The sequence below is a fragment of the Anopheles moucheti genome, chromosome 2 (assembly GCF_943734755.1).
Source record: "Anopheles moucheti chromosome 2, idAnoMoucSN_F20_07, whole genome shotgun sequence".
In the NCBI taxonomy this organism is placed as follows: Eukaryota; Metazoa; Arthropoda; class Insecta; order Diptera; family Culicidae; genus Anopheles; species Anopheles moucheti.
In genome coordinates, this window is record NC_069140.1 from 15,997,472 (window position 1) to 16,014,086 (window position 16,615).

Consider the following 16,615-nt stretch of genomic DNA (forward strand, 5'->3'; position numbering starts at 1 on the left):
GGAAAATTGGAGGAAAAGAAAAATGTTGTTTAATTAAGAGGCTTCACGTTTATTCATTTATGATGCTTTAGCTGCGTATGTCCCCCCACGAGGAACTATGTCCGCTAAACTATACAGCTAATGGCTACCGAAAACACACCGACCGGACACGCTGCAATGGTCTCAGAAAATTAGAACTGACGAGCCTGGGAGCTAAAGCCAAGACCCACGCCACGCATTGTATGTGTCACCTGTCGAGCTACCTCGTACTGTTGCTCCATCGTTGAGAAGAGCTCTTCCTGCTTCTTAATACTATCTCCCGTCGATTTACCACCATTCGAAGCGCCGGTCCCTGCCATTCCGGAACTGGAGCTTACCTTTGCCGATAGCGATGATGATGTGGGAGCACCAGCTGGTACTGGTGATTCTTGTTCTTCGCCAGCCTTTGGTACCGAATCCTTCACGCCCATCAGCCGAAGAAATTTAGACGCTACCCGTCCGTCTGTGTCCTGCGCAAACTTGGCCTGCTCCCATTTGCTAATGTTGGAGGATACTTCCTTACTTTCGGTAGTTTTGTGGCTCCAGAGCAATTTGCGCTTCTGCACCTGATCGGCGTACCGGACCGGATTAACGACGCCCGGATTGTAGTACGAAGGAAGCGGTACACTGTCCACTGCTTTCTGATTCTGCTGCAACACATCAATGCCCATCTTTTCCAGCTGGGCCGCTTTAGCATTGTTACGCAGCAGTGCGCTACGGGACAGTAGCAGGTTAGCCTGAACTGCTGGATCTTGAGCGGGTGATGCCAGCGGTGATAGACCCACCTGGCCGGGCTTCGAATCGTTCGAGAGGTTCAGTTTGGCGGCAACGGCCGGAGGAATTAGCGAACCAATTGGTGGTATCGTTGGGATGCTCATCAGTGACGGTATGCCTGCAGTAGAAGGAATCGCTCCCAGCAGTGACTGGGAGGCAGGCGGCGTGGGTAACAGCGAAGGTGGTTTTGTGGGAGAGATGGTGCTTTGCGTAAATCTGGTTGGTGTCGGAAGTAAACCACCGGCGTGGGAAGCTTGTGACGGTGTTTGTTGTTGACTGGCACGCGATGGTGATGACTTGCTACATGATCGCGATCGGGAACGCGAACGAGAACGTGAGTCGCGCGTTCTCGACGATCGTTTGCGGTTTCGTGATTCGCGTGAATTTGAGCGGCGATTCTTACGATGGTCTTTCTTCTCGTAATCCCGGCCACTACGCTTATCCCTTCGATCATCCTTTCGATCGTAACCGCGAGTGTCCCGTCTACTATTGTCTCGATCATTAGATTTGCTGTGGAATGGAGAATTAGAAATAAAGCATTATCTGTTTCGACCTGCAATTCTGTCCTCTCTGTACCTCCAATTTCCTCCTCGACGCTGATCTCGGTAATCACCACGCGAATCCCGTCCTGCGCCACGGTCGCCGCGATCATAACGATTACGCTCGCGAGATCTATCACGTTCCCGGTCTCTGTCCCGTTCACGATCGCGATTACGCTCACGATCCTTCTGTCGATTCTTTTCTCGTTCTCGTTCCCGATCGCGATCGCGTTCGCGTTCACGATCGCGCTCACGATCCCGATTGCGCTGCTCACGTTCGCGATCTCGCGTGCGATCACGCCCCTTATCCCGATATTTACGATCACGATCGCGGGAAGTGCTACGATCTCGTTTGCTTGCATCTTGCCTCGGTGGGGAGTATTTTCTCCTATCCTTTTGGTTGGCTTTTACTGCAATCTGGAAAAAATAACATTAGCATCAATAATAACCATCGAAATCTTTTTGAATGGAGCAGCGACAACATACCTTGCTATTGCTACTGCCAGTACCAGCGAGCGTAGCAGAACCTGTACGACGTTGATGATCAGGCGGAGATTTCGATTGTCTATCTTTGCTATCCTTATTCGCAGAAGATGCTTTCGGAGTACCAGATTTTGTCGTCCCATCTGCGCCATTTTTAATGCTTTTAGTTCGCGCTGCTTTAGGTGAAGGGCTGCGGGATCGAGACTTGGACTCGGAACCGTCCGTTGAGGACGAACGGGACGAGGATCGCGAACCATGGCGATCGTCCGGTGAGGATGAATTCTACAAAGAAAGAAACAAACGCCATGCGTATGTCCCAGCTGTTTTATACTGCACTCAATCCACTCGCAGACACGCACCACGTCATACGGAATGGTGGCGATGTGCTAAATTATCCATTACCAGTGACGCATTGAATGGAGCCATTCTAAACTAATGCGTCACGTCACGGAGGGGGTCTTGGCGAGCATATTGTTTGCAGTATTGTGAACGTTATGAGAAACAGTCCATATTCAATCCTTCTTTTCCATAGTTCACTAGCAACATTTACGGCGCGAGTGTTGGCGATCGGGCGCCAAGGCTCGGAATGTATGATTAAAGATTTGTTTGTACATTCTTTGTAAATTGGGCTTTAAAAGAGGTAACATTATTAGAGATTGGTGGTAGAGAAGAAGAAAGCGTGAGAAACGTGTTCGTTTTTGGAGTTAAATTTCTTGTCTAGGCCATACTTACACAGCAATGCATCTTACTCACAGCGGACTGAGGTGCTGAATGTTTTGCTACTATGAGTGTTCCCGAAATCGGTCCCTATGTCTCTTTCAGACATCGACAACACCTGAATGGGGTGGGGTCACGCTACTCTGCTAGGACGTGGAAGCACTGGCAGCACTGATATTACTGATGACTACCAGATGACACCGCGTTTCCAGAGCGAACCGAAAACCATCCTCCAGGGAAAGCTTACGCGCTCCCTGCGGCAGAAGAAGTTTTCGGTGCCGAAGGTTCGGTTGAGACCGCTTGCGGCGGAAGGAGGTTGGCCTGACGGAGGACGCACCGGATGTTGCTCTTGGAACGTTCTTTTGAGTGGGTGTTTGTGTGTGTTTGAGGAATTTTGTGGCATATGCATTTTTATAGGCTAAATGATTGTGGTGTTCTTTGGACGACAACATAATAGGCGTCAGAATTATTGGCAATAACATTAGGTGGGTGGTTCAAAAGAATGATGGAACTGGTTTTTAAGATCGTAACGTTTTAGAAGAGATAGAAAACACAAACGGCATAGGAGACAAATGGGAAATTTAAGTCCGCAGATATTTTGCTTCTGTGCGGCCATCAAGAGCATTTGCATTTGAAAGCATCTTGTTTGTGTTTAGAAATCGGTGAACAATAATTCAACAAAATTGGGTACAGATAGAAAATGTGAACGAGACAAGCTAAACCTAGCACGTTCAATATTTACCTCGTTCAGCTCCTTGCGTGGTTTATGGCCGGCCTTATTATCGTCCTTATCGTCATACTTCTGCTCATTGCGGCGTGCCGATGGTTTGCCAGAACCACTCCGTCTTTTGGGTGATTCGACCGACGTGGAGGAGCTCGATGAACCAGTCGGTGACGCGGTCTGTTCCTATGGGAAGGGGCAACTATTCAGGACATGTACAGGCAAGACAGGCGAATTGTGTTATTAAAATGGTCTTCACAAACTGATAGAGGGGTTTTGTTCGGTTGCTTGTGCGGTAACAACCCATTCCACATTACGCAGATCGAGATGGAACTGCCGAATTGGATTGACACTTTCGTGACCTTGAGCAGTAGGCACAGAGAGATGTTTAGCTTGATAACAATAAGGTACTGCCAACATTACGGTTCCCATTATCAACAGTATCTAAACAAAACATAATCTTCCTTCCCCATGAACCATCCCATGAAGCCCTTCGGCCTACGATAGTATAGGCATACATGGTTTTGCTATTGATCTCAGTGTTCTATGAAAAATCGATAATGTTCCGCGCAGAATGTCCGCTCTACAGGGCGAGTAAGGCATAATCCACATGGGTGATACTTTCATCACATCCAGCCAGGTACCGCCAAAAGGCTAAATTTAATCTTGCAAATATCTTTTTTTAGCTTTTCTGCAGCTTCTGTCACTTGTCCTTAATCGCACATTTGCTATAGCTTCCTTATATGGCTTATTGGCGGGTGGCATGTGCCGTCCCGAAAGCAAAAGTTTTGCAAGGGCTTGAAGGGCTCGTAATGCGTATCGAAATGCGCGCTCTTCATAAACGTTCACTGCGTGTTACGGGAAAGGTAAGACCAAACATTCAACATCGACTATTTACCCGATTCGATTCCATATCCTCCGATTCTTCCTGATCCGCCGCTTCGTAGTTACGTAGAAAGTCCATGTTGTTATCCTACGTCTCGGGATAGGAGACAGGGCAGGTTTAATGTCCTCCGGTCTTCGAACGAGCCAAAAACAATCGCCGATGCTTTCGTACGGATTGCCAGACGTTGAAAGTAGGTGAAAATAGTCTTTTTAATCGGTAAAAATGCACCCCAAACAAACAAACAACTTGACAGAAAATTTCTAGAGAACTTTTTCGGGCTTCTTTCGCCTGTTCTATACATGCGCAGGTTTCGCTCTGTGCTGTGTATGTGGGTATGTGTTTCTATTTGATTAGCTTGTCAGAACGTTTATGTTGCATAGTTGATTACTACGATACCAAAACCAATACGCCTGTTGCAAAGCAATGTTTATAAATCTTTTCTTTTAAAATAAAACGAGCATTAAGTAGGAAAAATGTTGTTTAAGCTCGTAAATATTACACGAAAGTACAAAATCTTCGAAAATCTATTAAAAGTTAAGAGTACACTAAGAAACTGTTGGCCGTAAAGTCAACCAATGTGCTTAGGGTATTGCATGCAAATGTTAAGGTGCATGTAGATGGTTGCAATTTAACATGCGACCGTTAATCACGTGCTAGCACCAAAAAACTCCAAGAAAATCACCTTCAAGTCCATTTCAGAATCGATCTATTCGTATTTTATTGCTTATGAAGATAATTAAACCCGTCGTTCCGCTTGCATCACATCAAAGGCATTTTATTTTTCTTCCGAATATTTTTTATCAAAATTGTAGCTCTCCATCGTATCGCGGACCGCTTTCAGCTCGTTTAGTAACAGCAGCGCATCATTGCGATTCAGATTGACCGTATGGGACGTTTTCTTTGGCAACCCGTCGACGATCTCATTCTGTATGCCAATCTTCAGCTGAATGCAGTCGATCGTATTCTTCGGAATGCTGCAGCTAAATGTGTCCAGCTGATTGATGCTTAAACTTTTCTCCCGCAGCACGGCTCGTATCTTCAGAACGTAGCCGTCAAACAACCGGCAGATGATGACCGTGTGTTGCTTCGGCAGTCCCAGCTGCTGCAGTTCCGTGCTGAAGTCGTCACTATTCATGTTGTACCGGGATGCACTGGTTAGCAGAAATCTTAGACAGGCGATACCACCCTTCGGTGCATCCATGGAACCCTTGGTGATGGAATAGATTTTGCTGATTTCGTTCTCCTGCAAAAGAGGTCAGAAGCGTTCGAAAGTGGTTTCGGGTAGTAACAAGCGTAGCTTAGCGGAACACATTACTTACCGGTATTTCCGTTCCAAGGATTGACTTTGCCGTATGTTCTCCGAGATCGTTCAGCTGGTTCGTGGTGAGCAGGGCCAGGTTGGAGTGGATCTCACCCAGCACCCAGTCGGGACAGTCTCCATCGCCACAGAAGCGAAATTTCTAAAACGGCAAAGCAATAGAATCAACGGTACAGAACGCACGCAAACACACAGCCACGGAATGTAGATTTGCTGATAGTGAAGCATCATGAAAGGCAACTTCATCATGGGGTTGCAAACTTTCACCAACTTCATTAAACGAAATGGGCCAGTTAACTGCAGGGGCAAGACTGGCAGTTTGAAAGTTTCAAAGTTTCGGTATAGTCGAATTGGTTTAATTGCTCTCTGCAACGAATGATGTACAATCCTGCGGACCTTTTTTGGGTGGCCCAGGATTTTACCTGGAGGAATTTGGCATTAGCTGTAGACCGCGTCGTGTCTTAAAGCGCGGGTTATAAATCGTTGAAACTTGGGCCCCTGCCGCACCTTTGCGAGACTCCAGCGATCGGTGTAGCGTGATCCACAGCGAAGGATGTGCTTTCGTCACGAAAGTAGTAAAATGGCCAAATGGACAGTCGCCAGCTTTGGGGTGACTTCAACTTTGTAACACCGGCACAAAGCAATGGGAGCATTATTCGGGCCGAATGGACCGGTGGGTGACACTGGCTCTTTAGAAGGTGTAAGTTTTCAAATGAGTGCCAACGTGCTTCATCGGTTCCGGTCGGTTGAGCAGATTTGATTGCACGTCAGGAGCACAACCGAGGTCTGAGCGCCATTACTTTCCGGCTGGCCATTTGATGTCCGCTTCTACCAGGAATCGCACCAAACGGGCTAGAGCCCGTTTCTTTAGGGGTGAAACTTTTCATTACGCACGTCTCGCTGCGTGTGCGCGCCCGCCACTCGGGTTTTGGGGTGAAATGGTTTCGAAGGATGAGGCTTTGATAATGGATGTAAATCTTAAACCAGGCGCTTCCCTCCCATCCCACGCCTACCAGCGCATTTATATTTGCCGTTTTGTTGGAAGTGCTTCAATCGTTTGTAATTGTCTGCAATCAAGGATACTTCACTACAGCAGCAGGACCAGAAGGAGGAAAGTACATTCCCTTTGGAATTATTTTACGAATCAATGATTTGTGTAGGTTCCACCCCCCCTCCAAAAAAAATCCCCGGACCGGAGGACACGCACCCGTTGAAACCCGTGTCTCGCCGAGCCGAACGCGCCGTACCTGATTTCGTTTTCGCGAAAGGAAGGGAGTATATAAAAAGGACATCCGCCGTTCAACAGGTGCGTCAGTTTGCGATTGACCGTGACCGCGTCGACATGCAGCAACCGGTGTCGCGTTCGGTTGCTTAAGAGTGTGGCTTGCGACAGAGAACATACACACACACAGAGCGCCAGTTTAAAAATTTCGGGACGCAAAGGATTAAGAAAAAGGGGAAAAATAGTGCAAACAAACTCCTGGAGCTGGGATTTTCGGTGGTTCAGTTCGGTGCAGTGTGTTTGCGTGTGGGCGTGTGTGGAAGAGCAGAACACCGGATGGCCATGTTTTGTCTAGCTTTGGTCACGGTTGCGTTTGTGCTAGCCGGGGCACCACAACCGTGTCGCTGTGATCGTACACAACCCGATGGCAGCGATTTAGCGCTCCGAGCTACGCTATCGAGTGATAACGCGTTGGGTGGTAACGTTTGGAGCAGAATCCGCGAGCGGGTGCTTAGCGGTGATGATGGGAACAATTTGATTTCGTCTGGCAAGTACCCACACGCCGTACCGCCATCTACCGAGCTGATGTTTCTCGAATCGTTGATCAATCGCTACCGGAAGTACATGGTGGAACGAGTTGTACGGTTTGATGACGCGTGTTCGTTGCTGTTTGGCGGCGAGGGCGACCGGGAGGACGATGATGCGGACGAGATTGGAGAACCGCCACAGGTCGCGGTCGAATCGCGCGCTGAAATATCGCACAGCAGAGATCGCCCCACTGCGCTGGTGGACGGTAGCATCGGAAGTTCCTTCAAGGGTAATGGGGTGGTGGGGTCGTTTCGACCGGAAATCAACGGTCTGTTTATTTGATTTTGGATGTTCGCTGGAAGGTGCTGATGTTGTGCCCGGTTTTTAGTAGAACCATATATTTTCGTGTTCTACACACGGAAACTCTCGGTGTATTTTTTTTTGTTGTATGTACGCCGTCCATTCGACACGTGGTGGCATGTTTGCTTTGGCTAGTTGTTGACGGTTCTGTAAGTCATTTTAGCGTGATTGCTTTTTGCCCGCCAGGTTGCTCTCTGGTAGGTGTGGTTGGTAGCGGGAAAGTTAGTTGAATTAATGTAACGCAATCATGCAATTATGACGTGTACGTACGGGGGGAGATGTGTGTTTTAAATGTGTGCCCTTTCCGGGACAGTAATGCACCGGCTAGCAGTGTGATTAAAGAGAAAAAACTATAAATAAAATTTTATAAAAAGCAATTAAATACACTGAAAATACAGCAGGGATCTAATGGAAAAGCCTCTGACAGTAGTTAGAAATCGGAGAGAGTTCTGACGATGATTAGAGTTTATTAAATATCATATTAATTAACTTTTATTAACTTTCAGCATCGAACCAACTGCAACGAGATGGTCTGACGATGCAACTTACACGATCGACCCATAATGGTTTATGTTCGCGAAACGTGAAACAGTACTACCAGTGTCTTCTGGAGCGCTTCAACGATCAGCAACTGATCGGGATGGTGCGGGACTATCTGGAATCGTACTGCTCCCGGCAGGGTCCGTTCGACCGCAGTTTGGCAGCGCTTCAGAAACGTGACACACCGCGCTACGTGTCGAAGCAAAAGTTCCACTCGTGGGGCGGCAAACGGAACACGGCACAGGTGTTTTATCCGTGGGGTGGTAAACGCACCATACCGCGCGCCCACAAACAACCGAAGGTGGTCATCCGGAATCCGTTCCACTCGTGGGGTGGCAAACGAAGCGGATTGACGGACGAAGATTCGTCCTCCACCTGATCGGACCGGTGTTAACTAGACAGTCGTCGCTTCTCAGGTAGTAGGAAGATTTTGTCCCTGGTAAGATGAGGGAAACACGCCAGCAACCGTCGTCACCGATCACCAGCCATTCGAAGCTTACCCCTCCGGTCAGTGCATGTTTTGTGGTGTATTATACTATTGCTATCGTCCAGTTGCTAAACGCCATTCAATGCTCCCCGTAAGCAGTTCGCTCGCACATTCGCAAAATACTAACAGACATACACACACAGAGCAGCAAGGATATTTGAATAAAGATTTGCGTTTGCGAACCGAAACCCGATTGCGTACGTTTTTTGAGGGTGGATGCTGAGAATGAGAATGGAAGCAACTTACCATTCTGCTTATCGGCGATCAGGGCGGTCAGTGTGATAAGCGAGTACACCAGCACCAGCACCGGAACTGATTTTATTGCGCTTCGATACTATTCACAAATATGAGTTTTTCACAGGAGAGAAACCCAAAACTCTATTTTATTGCTTTAAAACTTCGGAAAGCAGCTTTAAAAGCCGAAAAACTTTCTTTAATCACAGAACGGCAAGTGTTTGTTTTGATTTGTAGGGTTGGAATCAATCACAATGCGTGTGTGTGTGCGTGTGTTTAATACAATATGTTTGCCAACCCGTTTATGTGGGAGAGGCGAATACTACAAGTTTTCATGGTACATATTTGAGAGAGCGCCATCTATGTGTGAGTATCAATTCTCTTGAACTGACATCTGTTGATGACTTTCAGAACCGAACCGGAGAGTTTTAAACTCTTCGTTGCGGAGTTATCAAAAGATATGTTAAATATTGTAAAATGTTCGCCTTCTTTCCAGACCTTTCTACAGGAAAAGTGCTTTATAAATAACAGCGCATAATAGTCCAAAAAAGAATTGTAGATCTAACCGTCCAAGAGACGTCCGAATACCTAAATGGTGGACTAGGGCAAAACGATTAAATTGGTTTGCTGCATATAGCATCTTCATCATCACGCCAACTCTTCGCCATGGATACGAAATTGCGCTTGGAAGTGTGTAAACTTGTGTAAGTCTTGTGGTGGTAGCATAGGATTACAAAACGCTTGCAGAGTATGGTTGATTTGCGACGACCCGACGATTTGCCCGGTCGGATGAAGATGTGTGAAAAGTTTTGGCTAAGATTCCGATTCCCGTCGTCACCTAACCCGAGCAGCTTTGGTATGTGCTGTAATTCAATCAAATGTTTAGCAAACTTTCACCTACTCGCCGAAATTACCGCAGGGTATGGGCGAGCTACCGCCCAAGAATGCAACTTGCAGAGAGTCGTTTTCAAATGCGACCCGGGGCTGGTTGTTTTACTGAAGGGTTTAGTCATAAGTGCATGTTTTAATCTCTTACGTCGCTGATAATCCGCCAAAGGATGTTTGGTCCTTTATTCGTTTTTGCTATAAGCCTCACAAGTGGCACAAAGTTAACGCCAGCAGGAGATATTTTCTTCTCGATTACACGCTGCTGGCGCTTCTATTGCCGCTTCCAACAAGCTTTAAGCGATGCATCTTTGCTACAGCAGATCGAAGCGTCTTGCGAAGCGAAAGGATCGTCAGTGTGTTGCAGCAATGCTGGAATGTCTAGGTACAATCGAGCATTGAACAGTTTCAGCGTGTCTGTCGAATGCAATCGCCAAGTACACCCGTTAGGGCAACGGAACAGCCGCTCCGACAGGGCGAGCTGCGTTCCCGGGACTAAAGAAGCAACCATTAGTGAGTACTCTCGGTAGCGCCACCGTGATGCACTTTCCATCGCATCTGCAAATGCAATCGACGGGAGAATCGATTCCATTGTGGTTGGTTCTTTTTAAAATATGGAGTTTACTGTTGTGTTGCCATTGTTGCTGTTTTGTAGCCGCTGGAAATGGAACACGGGAGTGAGCAGTGGCACGTGAGCAATGGAACCACTCTTTGCAACACCATCTAAAAGGTGTACGCTACGACTGTCGTCTCGTGTTAGACATCTCCAGTAACATCTTTGCTAGAAGTATTTGGAAAGGCTGCATGGAGTTGGTCCCGGCCAAACTGGCTGGATATTGATGAATGGAGAACGTGCGCGCAAGAATGTTGCGTAACGTTGACCATCGATCGCCACCGAAACAAACGATCTTTGACCTTGGCGTTGCTGTCGTCTAACGCGTCGGTGGTGTAAGAAAAGGGGATTGGACGGTGATCCCTTCTTGGCAGGGGTATGTACGGAGCAAGCATAAAGAAGGGAAGTTGACGACGATACGTTTGAAGGCTCACTCGACATCAGACATGTAAACAATGTCTGGACGAATGGTTTCATGGTGGGTCGAGTTGAGGGCGTCAGATATGTAGAGCAACGACGTGATGAACCAGTACACCGTACGACGTTCAAGGCCGTTATGGTGGGCTCGTGAGGAGTAAAAACCCGCTCGTATTGGAACGGAAATGACAGGATTTGAGTTGCTAGTGTACTCAGCCGATGAAGAATGCGATAAACGATCGGTAGAAGCCGGACAATTGCGTACAGTTGACCGTGGACGACATTCGCTGATCTAGATACGATCAAGGCAGATGGGAAATGGATCTTCGACGAGTTAGTTCGAATGTCATCCAATGCCATAATAAGATCGTTTGAGTTTGAAAGGAAAAGAAACTACACGGTTAATGCGTCCATCGTTTGAAAATGACAACCTGCGTCCCTTTTATGTCTTGTAACGAGCCACAGCCAGATTATGACTTTCGAACGCGTGATCGAGCGACTACCTTTGTTTGAAAAATGAAGTTTGTCTTATTTTCACCGTCATTGACCACCCGTAAGGTGGTTGGGCCCTTCGCCGTTCGTGACGGAAACGGAGCAAATTGAGAGCATCGTTTAGCTTCATTCCGAACCAAACCCTCCACTCACATTCGGCAGTGAATGGAGTGGCGCCGGATCTGGTAACCGTTTGGGAAGTCGCCGCGCAATGAACAGCAACCGCGAGTGGATAAAATTCTTTAACAGTGTAACGATTTCCCATTCCCAATATGGACACCATAACTCATTTTCTCTTGGAGTGGCCATCATAAAGCAGCATGTAAAACATTTCTAGGGCTTTTGTGATGGTGACAGCTCGTTAAAGCACGGGTTCGTGACGTATCGAAAGCGAAGGGACGAACAAAAATAATGAACTAGTAGAAAAAACAAGACACTACACTAAAGCTCCGGTCAAAAACGAAATTAATTTATTGTTTAAACGCCAACAGGGGAATGTGCACTGAGGTCGGACAAAAACGCTTATTGTGGAAGCGGGAAATTCCAGCCGATGGAAGGCTTTTGGATGTTTGGACGCGTTTCGGGAAGCTCCTCGCCGTGTCTGCAGCATTCTCCAGCTGCAGGGATTGAGATAATTCGGTTAACTGCGCTTAATTAATAGCTAATATTTACCTTGTCGAGCGCGTAACGATTGCATCTCCTCGAAGCCGGCCCATGGTCTGATGTTTGGTCAGTAATTTACATAATATCCTACCATCGATAAGCTCGGATTTGTAAGTGGGCAGGCGATAGAAATTGATGCTATAAAGGCTTAGCAGTAGATATTATAAATCATAACTTGGCGCAATGGAGCGAAAGCCGGTAATGTCTGGAGGTTAGAGTGAAGTGCAAGCGCAAAAGAGTTGATGATGAAAGGAAAGCGAAGGTAGCCATCTTTCTGGACCGATCGAATGTTGTTAAAATAAATCCAGAGATGTGTAATGTAGCGTAGGCAAGAAATACGGGATTTTCGTGGATTGATTTGTGCTAATTAAATTAATGTATCACGCTGGTATGAACGCATGTCGGTGGTTCTAGCGGAGATGAAAGGAAGGCCCTTGTACTCATTACAGCAATCCAACCCAACATACACCATACCGTTGCCATGGTGATGACGGTGTACGCAATACTTCTCAGACTCATCCAACTCATTCAAAGCACTGATGGAAAATTTCATCGATTGTTCCTTGCACGTCGGGCTCGGCTAAAAGTTGTCTAAAACTCGTCCCCGCCATAGTACGATGGTGGAGCAATAGCAAATGAAACGACCCGCAGTGCATACAGTGCAATATGCACATGAGAATTGAATTCTCCTCGGAAGCTGTAAATGAAACGAGAGAGATTGAGAGAGAGAGAGAGAGTGAGATGTTGTGCGTGTTGGAAAAGGAAAGTACATAGTTGAGGGATGCCAAAGGCGTAAATATTTGAGTGGCAATGATTTTATAATGTGTTCTCAAACACCCACTCGGCCAGGGGGGGGAGGCTTGGGGAAAGGCTTGCCGGGCGCCCGGCAATGTTGATCGTGGATAAGGACCGAATGGATTGGTTCCTAGGGCTTGAAGTATAATGGGTGTAATAGTCCGTGAAGTTAGTGTAAAGTTTAGTACGGTGGGATGTGGTAACCACGCATGTGGCCCGTAGATATGCTGAGATGGGCTGAGTGGACGACTACACGTGCTAACACGTGCTCGAAGCAGTCGGGCGTATCCTGCACGGTACTAATCAGGAAAAATGACGATTCCATTAGTGGTGCGATGGCATAAATTACACTTTGCGAGAAATCTTTTTGTCCGGTTCATGTCGATTTGCTGCTGGTATGCGAACCGTGATGCTAATTAAACCATCCTTATGTGGGGCGCGTCCTTACGGAGAGGATGTTGGCATATTAGCGTTTAGCATGTTAATATATAACGCTGGCAATAACAACCGTTACTTTAAACTCTACTTTAAACGAACTTTAATATTTAATAACAGCACGGCAAGGTTTTATGCAAGTTCTTTTCCAACTTTTGTTTTTGGTTTTCGAACGTCAGCTTTTTTGTTTCGCGTGCCTTTCCCAACGGTGATGAAGGTCTGGATGGAATTTGTCGAGACACGCCACAAGCAACGACATTATTATTATTCATTATAATGATTAATTACACTTTTTTAACGGTCACTCACGGTTGAAGGTGTCGAAAAGTGGTGGTCCACTCGGTACGAAACATTCGCCACACTTCACCACACGAATGGTTCAGCAGGGCAGTAAATGGAGGAAAGAAAGAAAGAAAGAAAAAAAAAAGAGTGTTGTTTTCGGTAGGCAAATAATGTTTAAAGAGGTGCAAACCATGTAAAAACAGGACGCGTAATAACGCCAACGGTGACGATCGTAAAAATAAACCTGAACCGTTCGATAGGCGCTGAGCAGTATCCGGGCACAGTAGATGGAAACGCAACAGCACTTTAACATTCAACATCGTGGTGGTGAAAAACGGATATTTTAGCCACCGGTTACGCGAAAAACGCGGCAACAAACGATGGCACCACCACACCGATTTGATGGTTTGATTCGAGTTGTAGCAGCATTGGCCCATTCCAGTCAAACGGTTCGGGCTTGGATTCTCCGTTTTTCCGAAGGTGTCGCTTTTAATTAGTTCGTTCAGATGTCGCTGAGACACTGGCAGACCCTTTTTTTCCCTTTCCAAACTGCAAGACAAGCAAGGGTGAAGGGCCCTCATTCGTAAGCAACAGATTAATTGCCTATTCTGAATATCGGTAGCGTCGATTGAACGCAATCGTGATCGAGAAAGAGTGGAAGACATTAAACACTCCGACCGCCTGCCGGTTCGTGCAGGATGTGACAGATTGTCACAATACGTCACTCGTAGGTAGCAAACACGCGTCTGTTCGGTGGTTGCGCATCTGGTGTTGCGTGTGATGAAACACGATCAACGAGCAGACAAAAATTTACATAAAGAACCCGCAGCGAGCTCGTGGGAATGGAAGTCACCGGAAGTGGATGAAGCAAAGGAGGTCAATCGGAAGAGTAAGCATATGCATATACGTAGACCCGATGGAAGCGGAAACCCTCCGGCTATTCGAACAAACGGGTGCTATCGTTTGGTTTAGGAATGTAGCGTTAGAAAGGTGTGAAGAACTCGTCACCAACATGCAGCCCAAGCAAGCAAGGTACTGCTGCAGCTATTGCACACAAAGATCGAAGATCAATACCGGCTTCGATCGATCAAATAGGAACGCCATTAGGAATAGCTCGTTGCGAGCGGCTGGCGGTCGGTTTGGCTGGGAACTGCACACCGGCTCATCAAAGAAGCGCGAGTGCATTGCGCCATACCAACGTGCCGTCTAATTCGCATGGCGGGTAAAAAACGGAATGGCAACCAAAAAAAACGAAAAAACCCCTACCACAGTGAAGGCAACCCACGCGTCATCTACGTTCGCGATCGCGATTATGATCTTGAACATATGTGCGTAAAGAGTGTGCCTTGGTGCCTCCGTTGCGCGGTTGTGCGGATTACGTACCAGAGGTCGCATCAATTGCGCCAGCCAAAGTGCGGAAGATAAATGGGTGCTGTAGAAAGGTATGTGCCTTCGATACGGAGTTCCGATAGGACCGTTTTTTTTTAAATGATATTCTGTGCAAGTGCGCTTCGTTTGGTGAATCCGTCCTCCGGCATCGGTTACGTGCGATCTCCACGTACGGATTATGATGGTTCTCGACGGTGAACTGCCAAATGGTGGTGATTGTTGTTCCTAAATGGTTTTGAGTAGCCCCTCCGTTTGGTGGATCATCTTCTACTCCTAGACCGAAGGTTACATTCGCTCGACACTGAACTTCGCTGCGCTGCAGGAACCAGAGAGACACACTCTCCAAGAGGAATTCGCCGAAAGCCATGGCCGCTCAAGGTCATCCATCGGTTTGTTTTATTGCGGTGATGTGTGTGTCGTTCTTTTTATTTTTATTACAATCTCCTTATTTGCACATATCTCCTATCTTAAGCTTCAGAGGCTGAAGGATATCCTTTTTATATACGTTTGAAGTGTGGATTATTCGTGCGCTGACGGATGTGGTGTGAATGTAACAAGATTACAAAAGATGCCAGCACAGAAGAAGAAAGAAAAAAAACCACGAGATAACAATTAAAAGCAACTTGTAAAGAAAATGTAGTGTCATTCGATTTGATGTCATCATAATTGTGTTAACTTTCTCATTCATTCGGTTGTGCTCGGATAGTCGGGAAAGGGAAGAGTTGAAAGCTGTAAAAAAGATGAGTTAACAAAACCAACAACACAGCGTCCCTCACAATATCGAATTAACAAAAGGGCGCACTACGGTAATTGCGTCACCCACAACAATGCGGGATAAAAGGGCACAACAACAACAAGGAAAAAAAAGCGGGAAAGCACGCCAATAATTGAGCAGGTGCATCACCAGGGCGGCCAACCACGCGATACGGTCTTAAAGCAAACGCGTGCCACGCGAAGAAAGATAATCGTGATGGAAACGTTAATCGAAACAAGCAAAAGCATAAAAGGAGGAGGTCGAAGCGTTATGTGCTGGCGAAATAGCATAACTAAACACAGCAAATGCATATACAGACACTCACACAACCGCACGCGCAATTGATCACTGATGACTTCGGAGGCTTTGGATGCGGGCCGTGGATGCCCTGAAAAACGTGGACGAGTTCCCACATTGACGCGAATGGGGTTTCTGTGGGTTGCTTTGATTGAAGTAACAGCTTCGGAAAAAGAGTGTACATCGTCGTTGGCATAATTGTTTGGTAGTCGTTTGGCTTTGGTAAATATTGTTGAATGCACACGGCGCTGCTGGCAGATAAATAGAGGACACTTTTTACTGCTGGTGTGCACCGATTGCTAAAAGGCAGCAATCGATACGGGAAATGGTAATTGAATCCACTGCTTTAAAGAAGCTCCCGGCCTGGTATTTCTCGGGCAACTGCACGGGGGGTATTTGTCTAAGCCTACTATCATTGAACCGAAAGCAAACAGTGGCAACCGGAGAGCACCGATTGTTGTGTTTTACTCATCGAAACATAACCTGGGAGCGGCATCGAACCGACCGAACAAAGCCGTGATAGATCGGATGTTTCTTGAACTTATGTTAATTAATTTTCGCGTTCACGTGCCTTCCAAAGTGTAGTGGTGATTAGATAAACGCTCGACAGATTGCCCTGGGAGCTCGCGGGGAGAATCACGGCGTAAACTTTCAGTTTTAACCCGACGCCGGGAGACTGATGCGTTTGATGACACCGGGTCAGCTTCATCTTCATCAGCCGACGGGACGGTTCGTCTTCGATTTGTAGGAACTCGTTAGGCTTACT

General features: G+C 46.8%; 3 protein-coding genes across 5 annotated transcripts; 1 reads left to right on the forward strand and 2 right to left on the reverse strand.

The window, feature by feature from the left end:
* Window positions 1-38: 38 nt before the first annotated feature.
* On the reverse strand, window positions 39-4,397 carry LOC128305379 (arginine/serine-rich coiled-coil protein 2-like). Of its 3 annotated transcripts, none has more exons than XM_053042797.1 (5): window positions 4,151-4,397; window positions 3,274-3,432; window positions 1,818-2,096; window positions 1,369-1,748; window positions 39-1,302 (listed from the first exon to the last, which is right to left on the reverse strand). In XM_053042797.1, the coding sequence occupies exons 1-5, from the start codon at window positions 4,214-4,216 to the stop codon at window positions 171-173; spliced, it is 2,016 nt and encodes a 671-aa protein (XP_052898757.1). In that variant the 5' UTR covers window positions 4,217-4,397; the 3' UTR covers window positions 39-170. The 3 variants fall into 3 exon arrangements, with proteins under 3 accessions (XP_052898757.1, XP_052898747.1, XP_052898768.1); XM_053042787.1 differs by having other exon boundaries at window positions 3,274-3,438; XM_053042808.1 differs by lacking the exons at window positions 3,274-3,432; window positions 4,151-4,397 and adding exons at window positions 2,217-2,443; window positions 2,547-2,937.
* A 495-nt stretch (window positions 4,398-4,892) lies between these two features.
* On the reverse strand, window positions 4,893-9,054 carry LOC128296833 (COMM domain-containing protein 4). The gene is made up of 3 exons (XM_053032333.1): window positions 8,840-9,054; window positions 5,458-5,598; window positions 4,893-5,381 (listed from the first exon to the last, which is right to left on the reverse strand). Exons 1-3 carry the CDS (start codon window positions 8,840-8,842, stop codon window positions 4,914-4,916), a joined length of 612 nt encoding a protein of 203 aa, XP_052888293.1. The 5' UTR covers window positions 8,843-9,054; the 3' UTR covers window positions 4,893-4,913.
* On the forward strand, window positions 6,820-8,735 carry LOC128296832 (leucokinins-like). The gene is made up of 2 exons (XM_053032332.1): window positions 6,820-7,534; window positions 8,073-8,735. The coding sequence occupies exons 1-2, from the start codon at window positions 7,015-7,017 to the stop codon at window positions 8,483-8,485; spliced, it is 933 nt and encodes a 310-aa protein (XP_052888292.1). The 5' UTR covers window positions 6,820-7,014; the 3' UTR covers window positions 8,486-8,735.
* Window positions 9,055-16,615: the final 7,561 nt, after the last annotated feature.